The sequence below is a fragment of the Humulus lupulus genome, chromosome 2, assembly GCF_963169125.1.
Source record: "Humulus lupulus chromosome 2, drHumLupu1.1, whole genome shotgun sequence".
Classification (NCBI taxonomy): domain Eukaryota; kingdom Viridiplantae; phylum Streptophyta; class Magnoliopsida; order Rosales; family Cannabaceae; genus Humulus; species Humulus lupulus.
Genome location: NC_084794.1, coordinates 10,457,656 through 10,476,994, shown reverse-complemented (window position 1 = coordinate 10,476,994; position 19,339 = coordinate 10,457,656). Strand labels below are relative to the sequence as shown.

The following is a 19,339-nucleotide window of genomic DNA, read 5'->3' as shown; positions in this document are numbered from 1 at the left end:
TAACATTTCACTAAAACGTTTACCGTATACATTGGGATCCAAAAAATATAATTTAAAGGTTTATTATAAGAAAATATTTACAACCAGCCGATCTAAGCAGCAAAATAGGGTTTAATCATAGTTCCTCTTTCAACCATTGGTCGTGGTGGTTGAGCAGCTGCATATGTATACATCGTCACGCAAGCTTTCCAACTCAAGGATGGTCCAACTTTCTTTTGCCTTTACCTGCACCACATAGCACCCGTGAGCCGAAGCCCAACAAGAAAACTCAATATGCTCATGAATAGTAATAACATGTCATCAAGTCATAACGTGCATGCCTAGCAATAATAGCCTTAACCACGCATACAAATAAGTTCTGATAATGATGGGTATCCAGGATAAGGAATCCTGCCCTCCTGAATGGATGACTATCAAGTCTATCCTAATCAGATAAGTGATTTGACATTGGTGGTTCCGGTAACCATGCTGGGCTTATAGCCCTAAATAGAAGAGTGACAAGTGTAAAAGTCACTAAGGTAAGTTCCGTTCCCACTAACCCCATGACGATACGGTCACCTGGGCTTTACAAATAAGTGATCCTTTCAGTAGCTTAAACAAGATAGGTATTTGATGAAATAGTCACCAACATAAACCTACCGAGTGACCATAGAGTCACTACTGTAGGTACCGCTCCCTTAGCCATGTGACAAAACAGTCACCTAGGCCTTTGGCCCTGACTCTGAGTAACTAGTCATAGACTAGACAAGCGATTATAATTTTCATCGAACTTAGGGTCGGTCTGGCATTAATGCTCTGTATGAGTCATTCAATGTCGATGTTCATCGAACTTAGGGTTGGTCCAGCATTAATCTTTTATCGGCTCTGCGTTCATGACACTTATGTCGCTTCTGAATCTTAGGTCAGTAACACGCACAAGTAAGAAATGCTACCAGGCATATATCATATGTCAAATATCCAAATACAGGGCATTCAACATGCTTACTTAACAATTGCTAGCATAATTAGAATCATGCACAAATACAGAGAATCAAGCTCTGATCAATCTCACATTTAACATTCATGGTATGTCCTAACCACATGTTTCTCATGTATCACATGCATCACATTTAAACACTCGACATGCCTCAATAACAACCACGCATGTCATATATATAGGGTGCAGTTTTCTTACCTTTGGTCCAAGCACAGGTTACCAATAAACGAGCCACAAGCACAATCCTGATTCCAAGCCTCTAGTGATAACTTAGTCACAACCATAATATAAAACCTCATCAAAATGAGTAAATAAATACTTCCAAACCCAAACCTAGCCTCTGGGAAGTCGAATCCTACTCAACAGGGTAGTAGGAACGATCCTAGGCCCTTAGAGTTAAGTTCCCACGACTAAAAACCAAATATGGGAAAAAATGCCCTTTAACGCCGCGGCCCGCCTCCAAACAGAGGCAGAACCCTTCTCTGCCTGAACTTAGCGCTGCGGCGCGCCACCTAGCGTCGCGGCTCTAACAGCCCATCAGCAACCTCCACCTTCTTCATTGAGCCTGGGCCGCAGCCCAACCACAAACCAGCCATTTTCCCTCGTTTTCTCCATTTAAAAACCTTCCAAAAACCTATCCAAACATCCCCAAATCCCAAAATCAAAGTTCCCAAACATCCCCATGATCCAAAACCAACAAAACCCAAGCTTCAATTCATTCAAAAACTCATCAAAACACAAAATCTAATTCAAGCTTAAAACTTTAAAAACTTAGAACTTAAAACTTGGATTACCTCTGATTGAGTTGTTTCCCAACTAAATCCTCTGGCTAATAAGCTTCTAATCTTCCCTAGAATCGCTATGCCTCGACCCTCGCTTGAATCCGAGTCCTAGAACTCAAGCTTCCTTCAAAAATGAGATCGGGAGACGAAAATGGAACTTTGAGGGAGAGAGAATGTTTTGAACGTTCTTTCTATTTCTTAATAGGTTACTTCAAGCTTAAGTAACCTCAAACAAATCCTAACGCTCGGGGTCCCGAAAACGTCCCCGGGGCAAAATAGTCAAAACTTCCAGAATTTCTCCCTGATCTTATTAACTCCCAATTTATCATCAAATATTGATTCTCATTATCCAACAACCTGGTAATGCTAAATACCCCTTGACTCACTCTGAGTTAAGAATAAATCCTGTTGTGACTTTCCCACTAGGTTACCTCCTAGGATCGTCTCGTGCTGAGTAACCCTAGTGTTGACTATGTTTTTAGCCAACGACGTGAGAACGTCAAAAACGATAAACCTTTAAGAGAATTTAAACAACACAGACAGTTTAATCAAGAAAAGTAAATAACACAGAAGATTTTATAGTGGTTCAGCCCCGATCAATCGGTAATAGCCTAATCCACTTAGAGTTGTGATTATAGATCTGTACTCAAGATCAGATGAACTGAGCCAACTGAGTTTCTTCAGTACAGATTGCAAAAATACAAGAATTCTTTCAAATGCCAGCACTTTCTCTCTCTAGAATATTCAGACCCAAATTTTCCCAAAAGTCCAAAAAGAAGAAGAAGAACTCCCTCTCTAATCCCATAAGCCCTCTATTTATAGACTTAGGGTCATACATCTGATATCCCCTAGAATCGGGATATTTTATTATATTTATTACATTTAAATTACAAAAAACATTCAAAATGTAACAAAACCCCCAATTTGTGGGAAGAATGAGAGATTCTCGCGCGCCAAGACCGGTTCTTGTTGAAGCTGTTTCTGGGAATCTTGACTGAGTCCTCCTCTAGCTAGTTGATCCACCTCACCTCCACTCTGGTTGATCATACACTTGCTGGTCGGACATACACTTGCTGGTAGGACATGCAAGTGCTGGTCGGACACATGCATGCTGGTCATATGCAAGTGCTAGGACATGCACTTCTCTCCTCTAACATGACACTCTCCTCTAGCATGCCTGTAATGCCCCAAATTCTCCGATGTGTTTAACGGTGTGAATAGTAGGCCGGGAGGGCCATACTTGCTTAATTATGTTATTAATTGATAAAATGCATGTATATGTTGATTATATTATAATATGATGTGAAATGCATGCATGTGAGTCCATATTTTTAATTACAGGGGTGTGATGGTAATTTGGCCCGTTGAGGGTAAATTGTTTGTTTGGATGCATGTTGATGATATGTTTTAAGGCCACATTATAATGTGGATTTGTTCGAGCTATTCGGCATGAGACGATCTTTAAGTGTTTAAGTAGCGGTTTAGTCATAACGGGAATAAGTTCGAGGCTCGGGGTGAGTCTCGGGATGTTTTAATGATTAGAACGTTGCCGGGAGTAAAAAGGGTAACGGGACATAAATTATTGGTGTTTGGGAATCTTGAGAATAGCGGGAATTGGGAAGCGTTAATTATGATTAACGATATAGGTTCGGAAGTACCAACTTTGCCCTTGGGAAGGCTTTAGAAACTTTTAAAGACCTAGGGGTATTTTAGTCATTTGGGTTTGGATTTATATGGCTTTGGATGGCTGTAGAAACAGAACAGAAAAACAGAGCAAGAATTACCCTTCCCGTACATCCATTTCTCTCTTTCTTCCTTTGAAGTTTTTGGTCCCAATTTGAAGATACAAGCTAGGAAATCAAAGTTTGGAAGTTGTAGACTCGGTTCATCCATTGAAAAGGACTTTAATTCCATTTGAGGTAAGGATTCATCCATGAAAAACAAGCCATACTCTGTTTTACTTTATAGTTTTCAACTTATAGTTTTGGTGTGGATAGTTGGAATCAATGGGAGTTTTTGTGTAAGATTGATTGGGTTTTGATGAGGGTGTGATGTAGATGAGGTTTAGGGGTTGAATTGGGTGTTTGGTGAGGTTTTGGATTGGTTTGGAGGGTTTGGTTTCAAGAAAAATCGCAAAGAAGATGAACCAGAAAGTTTCTGGTCTGTTCTGGGCGCAGCAGCGCCACTTGGGGCGCAGCAGCGCTATTCAGGGCTCAGAGATGGGCTCTCTGACTTAGAAATAGGGCTGCAGCGCCACTCACAGGGCTGCAGCCCCTTTTGATGGGGCTGCATCGTTAGTCCATTTTTCAGCAAGCACATTTAAGGGCTCGGAATGATCCTTAAGGTTCGGGGTTTGGTTCATTTGCCCCGTTTGAGTATTTTAAGCATCCCAAGAGTGGGGGATTGATCCCGGGAGTGTGATTTTAGATTGTGAACCATATATTAATTTATTTTATTAATGGATTATAATTGGTTATGATTAGGTAACCGCTAAGGAATCTAAAGGTTGATCGTTCTCAAGGGTCGTTCTTTTACTCATTCTAGCTTGAACCAGAGGTAAGAAAAATGCACCCCAAGTGTGACATGCATGGAGATTCATGAGGCATGTTGGTTGTGTTAATATGGACTTGGATTGAATAAAGAATGTTTAGCATATGTTGCTCACTTATGCATGGTACTGACTCATTAGTCAAATTTGGCAAAGGTGCTAGTATCAACTGTGAAGCTGTGACTTATTAGTCAGGTTCAGCAGTGGTATTGGGCACTGGTCACACTGCGCTGACTCATTAGTCAGGACGGCCTTAGCGTGTATCACGCAAGCCAACAGAGATTGGATCTAATCGACCATCAGCATTGAATGACTCAAAGAGCATTAATGCCAGTCCGACCCCGAGGGTCGATGATTGAAATAAGCGCTTGGAGGCTAGTGGCTTACCTAGCAGCCACTCTCCCACTTGAGATTGGTGACTTGCTTGTCAGTCACTCAGTATGGTTTACCAGAACCTGTTGAAGGTTAGTGGCTTACCTAGCAGCCACTCTTCCATTTGAATTAGTGACATGCTATTCAGTCACTCAGTATGGTTTATCAGGACCTCATGAGTTGTGTTCTCACTTGTTGGAAAGCTTTATGCTCAGTGTGATTATAATGATACTCATTTGATAATGTTATTAAAAAGTGTTATGTTTTCTTGCTGGGCTTTGGCTCATGGGTGCTATGTGGTGCAGGTAAAGGAAAGGAAAAGCTCACCTAGCCTTGAGTGGAGAGCTGAGGTGGTGATGTGTACATATGCGGCCGCTTGACCACCACGGCCAAGGAATTCTCAGAGGAACTAGGGGGTTTACCCTATTTTTGCCGCTTAGGTCGGCGGGATTGTAAATTTTAAACAGTAGTGACCATTTTGTACTGAGAACAACTTGTAAATGTTTTATTTAGCTCTGCAGAGCAGTTTGTAATGAAAATCTCCATTTCCTTTTTACTGGTTTTATATCTTAACCTATTAATTACACGTAGAGCACATTTTTGACCAAAGGACTCGAGTAGCGAGTCAAATTTCCGGTCCACCGTTCACCGTAACTGTTCTGGGGTAACCAGGGCGTTACAATGCCATGTCTCCCCTCTAACATGGCACTCTCCTCTAGCATGCCATTTCTTTATTTGGACAACCATGCACTAGTTGTACATATGCATAAAGACCAAATTCTTGGGCTCTCCTCGGACCACACCCTTGGGGTCTCCTCGGACCACTCTCTTGGGTTCTCCTCGGACCAAGGTCCCTTGGGCTCTCCTCGGACCAAGGTCCCTTGGGCTCTCCTCGGACCACTCTCTTGGGTTCTCCTCGGACCAAGGTCCCTTGGGGTCTCCTCGGACCAAGGTCCCTTGGGGTCTCCTCAGACCAAGGTCCGACCTCACCTTGGCCTTTCATCGGACCAAGGTCCGACCGGGCACTTAGATTGCTCCTCGGATGTACTTGGCTTGGACGTGACACTCTCAAGCAGTCAAAACTCTTCATCAGTCTACCGGGTCACTTTATCACAACTCTGAGGAGTCAATGTATTTATTGACTATTTAATGTGTCTTTTACGAACCATGTACTGCTATTTGTCACATCTATTGCCACGTCATCAATCTCCATTTTTAGGGATAACACCTAGCATAACCAAATAATAATAAAGCACCACACACATATCACATATATGTCAAATATGCTCGAAATGGCCAAAATATAAAAATCACCCAATTAATCATAAATGGGTTCACATGCATATTTAATACACCTAAACATGCATATTATCATTTAATAACATAATAAATCAATTATGGCCCTCCTGGCCTCCTAATCAAGGTCATAAACTTTATTAGAAAATTTGGGCCATTACAATCACTACTGCTCTCCCCAGGGTGCCTCTTGTTCGCTTTCTTTTTGCTCGTAGGAACTTCAACATTGTCGTACATATCGAAAGCGTCTTCAGAAGGCATGACTGCAAAACAAAAACAAACGATCAAACAATGTAATTTAGAGGAGTAATGGAATAATGAAAAGGGAAATTCTAAGTAATATACCCGAGCTATTATTACTGATCGATATATAATCTATAGAACTACAGCTACAATCACTATCCGCCTTGAAGAAGTCCGAATTAAATTACTGGTTGTAAAATTAAAGTTACCATCCCTATCGAATATGTGATAAGGGATAGGCAAGTTATCTAAGAGCAAGAGATCTATACCGATCTCGTCAGAGGATTCAGATATAAGGCTGGTGTATTCTGGCAGTTTTTGTTTCCCCCTCCCATGGTGGGAATGGGTGGCAACAGCCCGAGGGTTGCTAGGTGGTTCTTGGATGGTCACTCTCGTTGCCCGTCGCCTTGGGGGTTGTGACACATCTTGCTGCTGCTCGGGGATTTCCTATCCGGTACCCTCTCTAGTGGCACTTCCCGCGGTGGATTCCCTCACTTCCTAGTGAGGTTCCAAAAGGCCAACCAGCCTTAGATTGCTCTTAGTGACCAGCTCATTGATACTCTTTTCAATGTTCGTCATGCTGGCCAGGGCTGCGACCTTCATCTCCATCTCTGGAGTAGGGCCTGGTCGGTACCATGGACCTAGACACAACACCAATTTGCTAAGGACAATGAAAGGAAAAACTAACAACAATCATTGACCAGAGATTGAAAAGTTTACCTCCTCGTGTGAAGGCCAGGTTGTCGGTGACCAGATCGGTTGTGAGGAAGTACTCTTGGAAGTACTTCCCTACATTGGACTTGTGGGTGACATCGCTCAGAAATGTCCGAGCAGATTCTTGGTGGTAGAAATGGAAAAACCACGTGTTGTTTTGGTTGGGGTTGGACTTGAGAACGAATAGATAGTTGCTCTTATGTGGTGTAGGTACAGGCTACTTTTTAGGGTTGTAAAAGATATAGAGTGCTGATAGTACTCTATATCTGTGGGTGTTATTTGAAAAGGGGCGACCTCGAAGTAATTGGCCACCCCTTGAAAAAATTTGTGCAAGGGCAAGATTGCCCCTGCCTCAATGTGAAACCTCGACCAGGCACTGAAGGCGCCTCTAGGCACGTTTTCCCTTTGGTCGAATGTAGGTTTGACTAAGGTAATCCCAGGAAGACCGCACTTTGGGATATTTTGCCACCATCCTAGCCGATATGACACTAGGAGGCACGACGTATGATAAACGAGTTTTAGGTTCGTTTATGGTCTAAGTTTTTAGGGTATTTTTCGTTAGTTTAGGATTATTTTATTTAGGAATTATGTTCGTTTGTTCATGTTTCAGGTTGTTAATGCTAAAGTGGTACAAATAGTGAAAAAGAGTGAAAGTGGAACAAAATCTAGACGGATTTGTGCAATTTTGGGTACTAAGGGAGCGTCGTAGCGCTAGGAAGGACTTTGAAGAAGGAATGTTTCTGACTTTAGCGCTACAGCGCTAGGAGGAAGTTTTTCAGGAAGTTGGTTCTGGAAGTAGCTCTATAGCGCTACAATAAGAGCGCTATGGCGCTAGTGCCCCAGATTTTGGAACATGTTGCCTCTGACAATAGCGCTACAGTGCCAAGAATACAGCTATAGTGCTGGTGACGCGATTTTCACATTTTTGACCACTTTTTGAAGGACAATTTGGTCTTTTCACTTGGAACTTTGGAGGGATATTTAAGAAACATGATGTTACGAATTTAGCAGTTTTTAGATTTTCGAAAACCCTAGATTAAAACGGCTGCTGGATTGATCTTCTTGTTTTTGTTCATCTGGATTCTAAGGTTACTTTTATGAATAATTATTTACAGTTCATTTTCATCATGGTATTTATGAACTAATTTCTTTTAATCTAGGAATTAATGTAGTCACTGAGATTCTATTTAATTTAATTATGAATTTCTACTGATACTTCTTCTCTATTCTAATCTATATGATGTGTGTTTAATGCTAGTAAATACTTGATCACTATTTGCTTGATTTAATGGTTTTAATTCAAAATTCGAAAGATGAGGATTGAATATGCTATCATTATATAGACATAAGATTCATATTGGACGAAAGGACCTATATGACTTGTGTAGTAATTAGGTTTCTATGTTTAATGCCTTTTATATGTTTAGGTTTATCACAGAAATGTAGAAGACTTGCATATAAATTGAGATCTTATATCTTGAAAAAGAATAGGAATTGATTATATTAACCTGCTATTAGAATAGAAAGAAGAGATTTAGAGTTCATCATTAAAATTAATAGAAAAATCAGTTGATGAAATTAATTCCTAGGTTGTTTTTATTATTGATTTTTAAGTGGTAATTTATTGCTTTGGTTCTAATTCTTTAATTTTAATTCATAGTTAATTGTTCATTTAAATTTTGATTAACCAAATAGAATTCGAAAATCAATTAGTGGTACTTGGGAGATAGTCTCTGTGGGATGATATCCGTTCTTACGAAATTTATTACTTGACACGACTACGTATACTTGCGTAGCTTTAAAATTTCGCAACAACGTACTAGTTAACTTCTTCTCAAAGGCCATCGCGAGGCCGAGCTTTGGGTTGAATAACTGGTGGTGCAAAAATTATAGGTAGAGGATCATTTAAAGGACCCTCGGTACAGGAAGTAGGTTGGTTAGAAGGAGAATGGGTGGTTTTCTTTTTCTTACGAGCTGTGTATTTAACATGACCCATGTGTGGCTGATGGTCTGAAGGACTGGTCATGGGATTTCAACACGAAAACGAAGGCTCAAGGAAATGAAATGACAGTTGTTCTTGATCCTCAAACAGCAACGCGAGAAGACCGTCGTCTATTGGCCTCTCACCTCCCCAAGGATCGTGCATGAATATCTGAGAAGAGTAAAGGGGAAGTGAGAATCTAAGACCAATAGATAGAAGAAGAAGAAGAAGAAATATGAGGATAACGTTGCTCGTGTATAAAAGTTAAGCTTTTATACGACCAGCAGCATCCTAATATAAACGCTACAAACATGCAAGCAGTTTGGAAAAACAGATCAAAAAGTAGAAGTGAAAAGTTTTTTCAAGAAAACTTTTCGACTCCGAAAACAAGCGGGAAAAACCTAGTTTTTTAAAAAACAGTAACATCAAATTTTCACTTCGATTTCGAGCCCTAAAACAATACTCCTATGCCCCCACGATTATTTTCTAAACCTCACCTAGTGTTTTTTACTACCTAAAATTCCTATTCTATCATGTTTCTGCTAATATCTGTACGAACCCGATTACCCAAAGATTTTTTCTCAAGAACATTAGAGGCCCAAATCAGAAAATCCATGAAATTTATTCTAGATTGCATAAAAGAGAAGGTGGGTTCAGAACTTACTTGCAGTTTGCAGAGGAATCACGAGGGTTGTTGCTTGGAGTTGATCGAACGCGTCTCGGATCACCGAAGTTTTCTGGATTTTTCTTGAGAAATTTTGTTGAGTTCTTGAGGAGAGAGAACGATTCGGTAAAAAGTGAAAAGTGGGAAAGGTAATATATTTATACTAATCGTGGTGCAGTTAAAAAGGTAATGATGGGAGTAAGATTTAGATATATGGGAAATCACATTAGCCGTTGAAATATTTTTGGAAAATTGTAAAGGTCATAATTGCTTACTTTTTCGAAAAGGTGTTGACAGATGTGACAGGTCAGACGAATCGTTGGTCGAGTAAGTTTATTATATGTTGATCGCAGTAAAATAAATTTGGGGGGCAAATGTTTACCCAAAAAAGATTCACCTGATGACATGGTGAGACTAGTATGCACGTGGGATGCGCATGACTATTTAAGTGGTTACGTTCAGGTCGACCATCGACTAGAAGAGAATTCACTCAGCAAAATGTATATTTCGTAGGCGACCAGGACTGGTCGTAATATATAAGATATTTTCTAAAGATATTTGATCTTGCATTTATGTAATAATTTTAATTTCCATTATGAATACGGTGTGCTTGTATTAAATGAAATCAAGGTCCATTGGCCCATAATGAGATCATTGAACCTATAAATAAGACTCAAAGGGTTCATGAGAAGGATCTTTGGGGGAGACTGAGAGAAAGAATTATTATTTTTACACAATACTTTGTATCTTTTGTTGAGCTTGTGTGTACGCCCTGGTTTTCCCACGGGCTGTTAGCCAGCTGAGATACGGCCTAATCGTGAGGTACGACCTAATCATATCTACCACGTGAACATCCCCAAGACCGGAGCTGCCATAGAAAGTTCCTACCTCCTCAGCTCGAGGTAGCCTAAGGGTTCGCCAAGATTAGACTGAGTTTGGACTCTGAAGGCCACAGGTCGAGGGAAGCATCCAGCTCGTGGTACGAGCTAGAGTTGGAGGCTGTGACATTTTATAAAGTCAACCACGCAAGGTAAACGTGCATATATCAGACATCACGTGTCTGATATATCCCTGACTTCTCGGACACGCAACATGAACGTGCGCATTCAGACATCCACGACTGGGTTGGGCCGTGCGGCCCATTATCCCCCTTACCTATTGATTAGACCACACTTCATGTGTCAGGTTTTAGGAATTAATCATGAATGTCACAGAGTTGACATGATAGGTAAGAAGGTCACGGGATGACCTTCTTACCAACTCCCAGGTGCCCTCTCCTATAAATATGGAGACCCTGGGAGTTGCAAAGGGTTGGATTCTATTGTGTAAGAAATACCCTGTAAAAGAATACCAAGCATATAGCAATAATATTGACTGGTGGAGTAGAAAGATTTTAACCTTTTAACCACCTAAAACGTGATTGTGTCACCAGCCCATTTTTAAAAGATCATTCATCTATTTCGGTTCAACATAAGCACTAATCCCCTCCTCTTATTTTCTTAATTACCTGTTGGCGAAGAACCGCGTCAACATTGTGAAACTCAATAAACCCTAGTTTACTGATCACAGGTTTTCATTACATTAATAAGAACACTAAGTGGATGTAGGTCATTACCATTACTTGGGGCCGAACCACTCAAAATATTTGTGTCATTTGTCTTTTTGGCTTGAATTCATCTTACTTTTGTTGTTTTACTTGACTCCGTGTCATTGACCAAATCGAGGGTCAACAACTTACAATAAAATTGTAAACGACGAGTTTATTTTTTACTATTTATTTTAATGAAATTGCAAACAACGAGTTTACAATTTAGTAAAGTAAAAGTAAAGTGAGCTCATATCATGTAGAGACAATGCAAATTTTTATTTAACGAAAATGTAATTAATGAGTTTATTTTTTAATTATTTAAATGAAATTGTAAGTAATGAGTTTATTTTGCAATAATTTATTTTAAAAAATTCTAAACTTTCTTAATATTATATTTAAAATTATTAGTATTAATTGATATAGCAAGTTTTTTATTATAATTTTTGAGAAAAAATTGAAGAACAATAATAATTTATATTTACAAGTGTGAATAAATAAATTATATTTATTTGAGATATTAAGAGATTATGAGAGTAGATGAAATTGAGAAATATGAAAGAAAAAAAATCTAAGTGTGAGAGTTTGAAACAATTAAACTATTCAAAAGGGACTATTTGACAATTTTACTATAAAAATAGATATTTGTAAGGAAAAATAAAAAAAGTAGAAAATTTTATGGAGTGATGTGAAAAAAGAAGCATTTGTGGCCATTTCTGCAAAACTTAGTACTTTAGCGCAAGCACCCACACCAAGAGACGCCAAGCCAAGGATGGAAGAGCATAGCTTAGGATGAAGCAACTTTTATGTAACATATTTATTAATAACTCTTTTTTTTTTCAAAAAATTATGTATTTGGTCCCCTGATGTAATTTCATGCCTCCGTCCCTACTAGGGATGAAACTTTTTTCCGTAGGGGCGAGGCCCCATGGGAACCCACCTTTAATAGGGCGGGGATGAGGACCATTTTTTTTTATCTCCGAATGTTAAACGGGACGGGGATAACACTCTTCACCTCAATGGGGCCATTTAATTTTTTATTTATTTTATTATATATATATTTATTTTTTATGTTTCATTATGTGATTTTGTAGCATATTAGTAACTTTTTAAAGATTTTTAATTTTAGTTTTGACAATATTTAATAAATTGAACTATTAATATAGTGTAATATACATTAATTTTATGTAATCTAACTTGTTTTATTTTATTTTATTTTTAAATAAATGGGTACTCGAGAGGATTACCTATCCCGCCCCCGATGGAGAATATACAGGGATGGGGCGGGGATTAAAATGGTTAATGATGATGGAAACAAAGGGAACCGCCCACCAATTACCTACCCTGTTTCTATTCCTAGTCCTTACCTGAGTCGAGCTGAGACACCATGTGTAACACACAGTACCCCTTTGCACACGGGCCTTAGTTGTTCCATGAGCTCATCGCCTCCACACAAGTGTGGCAGACACCACACCTACTCATCCAGTGCACGATCGTCTCACGAGTATAAATCTTGCGCGTGCACAAATTTTGAGACAGAGGTATATAACAATTCACTCATGTTGGCAGGCCCTCGAGACTAGCTGCCAGACTAGTAGCACACATTGAACCTTTGTCCTTCTCAAGCATTGTGCACCCTCCAATGCATGTCTACTAACAAGTCCCACGAATGACTTCCCGTGCCATCTTGTGTCAAGACTAGTGGCCATGGCGCACCAAGATGTCTCTTGGAGGTTTGGGCCACGTTCCATGCAAGAGACATACCGGCAAGCCAAGGGAACTATACCCATAACCCTCTGGCAGCACACTCCAACGCACTATCGGGGTGACCCGGTAATGTCCATGAGTACTCCTACTCATAGAGACATATGAGTCCCCTCGTGGTTCTCATATGTTCGCCCTACTAGCCCTCCTAACTAGTAGAGAGCTGACACCAGGTTCTCCCCCTACAAAGAGTCTTCTAAGCTTTTAGCCTTCTACGAATAACATATATGATTTTTTTTTGGAAGACATATTTGGCTCTCAGCTCGCCAATTCTTCGAATCTTCCAAACTCGATTGCACCATTGCGTTAATTGACCCATCAATATGGGAACTACCAAGTCAAGTCTAATTCCGGACAATATTGAAGATATTTACGAAAACGTCACTGTCGTACAAACTAAGCATCAACATGCTCACCAGCTTATACCTTCGCGTGCGCTTCTAACCGAGCACCAACCTAGCTTGTAACAGACCCGCTCTCAAGGCCGACATGTTACACCAGACACCTTGCCTCCTCGTTCAGTGCACGCTATAAATCTTGAGTGTGCACAAATTTTGACACACTTAAATGCTTCTTGCCACGTGTCCCATAACTTCAAATAACAATAATAATGTTGATTTAAGTATTTTAAGTTGCATTGCGAATAAAACATTATTACCATATCCATATCCCGATTCTATTTTTCATGTGTGTTTTTATACTACTTGTTGCAACAAGCATTTTGATTATCATGCTTTTTTTCTATGCGAAACCTCCACTCCATTTCAAATTCCACCACAAAATTCTATTAAAAGCAAATTAAAAGAACAAAAAAACTATCATATAATAAACATAAACAATTAAAAGCTTGTGAAAATTTTAAATTCCAAAGAACTTAAAAACTAGTAAACTTTGCTAACCTTCGAAGTAGTAGTCTTTAAAATCCTTAATATGAGGTATATTTAAGAAAAGCTTAGTGCTATGAATGGAGTCCAATGGACTTTAATATATGAAGCTCACATTCAATACACTGCCCTTTTCCTGAACTGTGAAAATCTTTTCATTGAGAGAGAGAAAGAGATTTGATCAAATAAAAATGGGGTAGTCCTTGAGAAAAAGAAAAGCAATAATAAATGTTTCAGTATGCACAAGATCATTAATACAGCTCCAAATATCCAGCTCCCTCAAACATTTTAAACCGATCGATTCTTCTGCAGAGACTCTTGGAAAAACCAAAACGAAAATGGTACAAAAGGAATTAAGACTAGACGATATATATGATCACCATGATCTTTCATCATGATAAAAGAAACTAATTGCTCATGCATGATCATCATCATAATCTTGAATTGGTACTTCTTTTTTTACATATACAAACTCATGATGATAATTAATTCATTTTAAGAAAGAAAAAGTAAAATAAAATTAAGCAACACTGAATGAGCTTGCAGCATCCTCAACGAACTTCCTAGCACCCTTAAACCACCTCTTGTCCCCGGCTTGGGCCTTGCAAATGTAAAGCTTGCCATCCTTGACGGTGGCTGTGATCAGTTGGTGCTTCCCTCCTTCGTCTCCATCAGCTGTTCTTGTCAACACTGACAAATTGTAGTACTGCTTCCCGCCGATCACTGGGGTCGAGCTCTCCAATATGTTTGCTGTTGCCACTGCATCCGAGTCGAAACCACCCTGCACACCCCATCATACAAGTTAGTATCAGATCCCACTTATCATAACTTAACAAGTCATGTTGTTCGTTATTAGGTTTGAGTATCTCAATTCAATATGACAACTTAAAGTGTTCAACCACCCCTGAATATGCCATATATATTTTGTCGTGTTGGAGCAACAGTCTTATATATAAAAGACCTTGTTATGGCTAATCATCATATATATGTAAAAATATTATTATGTGGGAAAGGATTTTTACCTCAGAATCAGTTTTGCCGAAGTAGGCTTGTTTTCCGAGCAAGAAGTCCACCTACAAAAACCCCATCATGCCTTTAGAATTAAACTTGTTATACAATAGCCTATAAATATATATTTATATTCGATGATTGAAAAGAAGACTTATATATATATATACATATATAAAGATTTTGTATAACCTGGGAGAGAAACTGTTCGGGAGAACCGTAATCAGTGATGGATTTCTTGTCAGTTGGGGTGATTATGACAGAAACATTACTGGTGGCGTCGAAGTTGTCCTCGTATCTAAGAACTTGACCTGGGAATTCCCTTTCTTTGCTTGGGTTCCATTTCGACGGAATCGACAACTTGAACCCATCTCCATTGTACGGCAAAAAGTCTGTGTTTGTCTTTGGCTTTCCGAAAATGTTGGCTGCAGTACTCAAATCATCAATATCTAATCTTTCTTTACATTTTTACAAGTGTTGTATTAAAGGGTGAGATGTATATATATATATATATATATATATATTACCAGTTTCACCGTAAGCAGCGTCAGCAGGGGAGACCTTAGAGCCAAGAGCAGCAGCACCGATGAGGACAGTGAGAGCCAAACGGCGAGAAACGACAGAGCTGTCATCGTCGTTGGTGGCCTGCTTTTGGGCACGGCAAACTAGCTGAGAAGGGGCTCTGACGCATGGCACTAATTGGCGCTGGGAGGAGGAGCGAGCTGAGGCTGCGGTGGTGGTGAGAGCATGGTGGTGGAGAAAGCAAGAAGTGGAAGCCATTTCAGTCTAGTATTAGCTCAGGTACCTCTCTGCCTTAGAATATGAGATTAATGGTTCAACTTCTCTGTGGTGTATCCAATTAATGTCAAGCAAGTAAGAACTTTGTTTTGGAGTTTTGCCTTTTGTGATATGTGAAGGGAAATGGCTCGTTTCTTTTGGATATTGGATCATGGAGAGATTAGATTTTTGATACTGGATAAGCTTCTATAGGCTCTCATTGGTGCCACCTGTCATCCATTCATTTTCAATGTACACTAGCTTCTAAGGGGTCTCTTCAATGGTCTCTTATTGAGTACAATTTTTTTAACTAAAAAAAAAAAAGGGGTCCATGAGAAGACCTAATAATAGACTTACATTAGTCTCTATCATTAACAATGGTTTATTTTGTGTATTGTGACAAAGGAAGTTTTAGCTTATTCATTATGCATTATACTAATTTGCAGCATTTTTTTTTTGTATACTTGGTATAGTGGATCCTAATAAGTAATAAAGTACTGGTGATATGGTGAACTGCATTAACTGATCTTATCTGGATTTTCATGCTCTATTTGTAAAAACAATAAAAATAAATAATTTTAGGTGGTGGAAGATGAGAGTGTTCAATGCCAAAATGGCTTTGGGGCTGAGTCTCTCAAGTGAGAGTTGTTGAAAGAGCAGTTAGGCTTTTTGTTGGGTTGGGTTGGGTTGAACAAGATTTGGGCATTGTTTGTTGGGTTTTTCTTTGGTCAACTACGAAATAATACAGAGGAAATTACATCTTTTATGAGTTTTTTAATAAGTTTAGAAAAATATGGTTTTTAAAAAAAAATTTATTTTATGACTTTTTTAAAAAATAAAAAAAAATCAATGTTATGAATTTAGTTTCTATATTTTTGTATAAAAATCGATTTATGTTATAGTATTACTCTTAATTAAGTTTATTTAAATTAGGAGATTATGTTATTCATTTAAATATTTTTCATTTGATTATTTTTTTATTAGTATTATTATACAATATTGACTTAGTATTTTAAAAAAGAAAATTAAAATATTTTATTATTTTTATATTGTTTAATGCTTGTTTTCCATAATTTAATGTTACATTTTCACAAATACATTATCTCTTCAATTTCTCTTCTTATTGACGCCTTATTTCTCCTCCTTCTTTGCCAAACTGTTTTTTAAGAAAATTTCTTATTAAGTCGTCACCCTTTCAACTCAAAATATTTTATTATTTATTATTATTTTTTATTCTTGTACTTATTTTTAAAAAATCAAATCAATTTGTTTGTTCTAACTTCTTTTTTTTTTTTACATTTTTTAAAAGATCATGACTGTATTTTTTTTCCTTTTGGGTTAAATAACTAATAACAATCACATTTTCATATCAGATATTTTTTTTTTCAAATTTGAATGTTTACATTAGGGTGACTGGTTACCAATTCATGTCTTTTATATCTATTTTTTTTTCCACATTTGGATATTCCTATCAGGGTTACTTGTTACACATTCAAGTTTTCATATCTATTTTTTTTTTCCAAATTTGGATGTTCCTACTAGAGTAACTGATTACCCATTCACATTTTCATCAGATTTTTTTTTTCTTCAGATTTGAATGTTACCATCAGATTAACTGGTTACCCATTTACGTTTTCATATCTATATTTTATCTTTCTGAGTTTGGATATTCCTACCAGAGTTACTAGTTCCTCATTCAAGTTTTCATATATATATATATATATATATTCCAAATTTGGATGTCTCCACTATAATTGGTTGCCCATTCACATTTTCATATAATATTTTTTTTTATAGATTTGAATGTTCCCATCACGGTAACTGATTACTCATTCACGTTTTCATATTTTTATTGTTTTTCTTTCCAAATTTGGATGTTCCTATAAGGGTTACAGCAAAAAGAAAATATCGAAAAAATTGATCTGATTTTTTTTTACATATAGTAAGAAAAACTATAAAAAGAAACAATTACAATAATAAAAGATAATAAATAATAAATAGTAAAATAATTATGTAATGTTAAAATATATGTGTGAAAGAAAGAAAATTGAAGGAGAAAATAATACAGATTTTTACATAAAATACTAATTTTCGCTAAAAAATTACGTTTTTATGCTCAAACATTTTTTTTTCAATTTTGCAGTTTTAAGAATTTTTTTTTACATTTTTACGGTTTTGTCTTTTTTCTTTTTTTGTGTTGTTTTCAAGTTGTTTTTATGTTTCTTTTTGAGTTGATATTTAGTTGTTATGATATATATATATATTATTTTTTAGTTTTTTTGTTGGTCCAATGAGTTGTTTTTAAGTTACTTTTTAGTTGATTTTCCTAAAAAACATATTTTCGTAATTATGAAACTTTGAAAATCGTATTTTGAAAACTTGAGTGCGTATTTTTGAAGAAAAAAAATAGGAACTGTAAAAAAGTAAAAAAAAAACAAAAAAAAAATGTGTATTTAAGAAAAAATCTCAAAAGAATAAGTACAAAAAAAAAAGAAAAAATGGAAGGAAAATAAATGAAGAAAAAAGAAGGAAAAAAAATAGAGGAAAGAAAACTAAAAAAATATAGAAATAAAAACTAAACAAAAAAAATGATGAAGGAAAAAAAGATGAATGAATAAAAATGAAAAGAAGAAAAAGAAAAATAAATAAAAAATGGAAAGGAAAAAATTGGTAGAAAGAAAAAAAGTTCATATGTGTGAAAAAAAAGAAAAAAAAATAGAAGGAGAAAATAATAAATACCAAAATGAAGAAAAAAAATAAAGAAAACTGAAAAAATATGAAAAAAAAAACAAAATAATACAAATGAAAGAAGAAAAATAAATAAATGAATAAAAATAATAATAAAAAAGAAGAAATATAATGAAAAAATGGAAAGAAAAAAAATGATGAAGGAAAAAAATGGTAGGAAAAAAAAGAAAATATAAGTAAGGAAAAAAAGAAAGAAAAAAAACTAAAAAAATAATAAAAAATAAAATTAAAAAAAATATATCTTCAAAATCAAATAAAACATAATTATGATAAAAAAATGTGGCATAATTATATATTTTTTTAAATTTATGAGAAAGAAAATTCCATAAATATGAACTTATAAATTAATTATTAGAAATTTATTAAATGAAATATTTGTTGACATGTTTAATATTTGTGTCATGTTCGTATTTACTTTAATTATGTCATGTCATAATTATATCAACACGAACATGACACGATAACGCGAATTATCATCCCTAATTATAATATTTGTAAATGATTAATAATGTTTTAAAAATTTAAAAACTATTTCATTCAATATAATATATTATTTTATTTATTTATCACTAATAACTAACAATTAGAAAATTGTGATTTAAAAGAATATAAATATATCAATAAATTATATTTGTTTTTGTTATATTATATAACTTAATTAATTATTAGAAATTTATTAAAGGAATTTTTTTTTAAAAAAATTGTATAACAAAAAAACACATTGAATAAGTAATAAATTATAAAAATCGAAACTTTTTACTTCTATTGTTTTATTACATGCATATACACATATTAGTAAGTGGATTGAATTATTTTAATTAAAATTTTAGTACGGATAGCACGTAGGTTGCACGTGTATTCTCTTTTTTTATTTGCAAACATATGTCATCTTTTGTTTTTTTTTTACATATATTTTATAAATGACCAAATATTAATAAGTTATTAAAAAAAATACTCATTGATAAGAATAATAAAGTACAAGGTCATAATATAAGGT

At 36.2% G+C, this 19,339-nt stretch overlaps 1 protein-coding gene across 1 annotated transcript; it reads right to left on the bottom strand.

The window, feature by feature from the left end:
- Positions 1–14,012: 14,012 nt before the first annotated feature.
- Positions 14,013–15,721, bottom strand: LOC133817247 (oxygen-evolving enhancer protein 2, chloroplastic-like). Its single transcript, XM_062249707.1, has 4 exons — positions 15,345–15,721; positions 15,010–15,242; positions 14,832–14,882; positions 14,013–14,590 (listed from the first exon to the last, which is right to left on the bottom strand). The coding sequence occupies exons 1-4, from the start codon at positions 15,595–15,597 to the stop codon at positions 14,330–14,332; spliced, it is 798 nt and encodes a 265-aa protein (XP_062105691.1). The 5' UTR covers positions 15,598–15,721; the 3' UTR covers positions 14,013–14,329.
- Positions 15,722–19,339: the final 3,618 nt, after the last annotated feature.

Coding starts and splice junctions, on each gene's coding strand:
- LOC133817247 (XM_062249707.1), bottom strand. CDS start 15,597: ATGGCTTCCACTTCTTGCTTTCTCCACCACCATGCTCTCACCACCACC. Junction 15,243..15,344: donor CGCTGCTTACGGTGAAACTG/GTAATATATATA, acceptor TGAGTACTGCAG/CCAACATTTTCGGAAAGCCA. Junction 14,591..14,831: donor TCGGCAAAACTGATTCTGAG/GTAAAAATCCTT, acceptor TGGGGTGTGCAG/GGTGGTTTCGACTCGGATGC.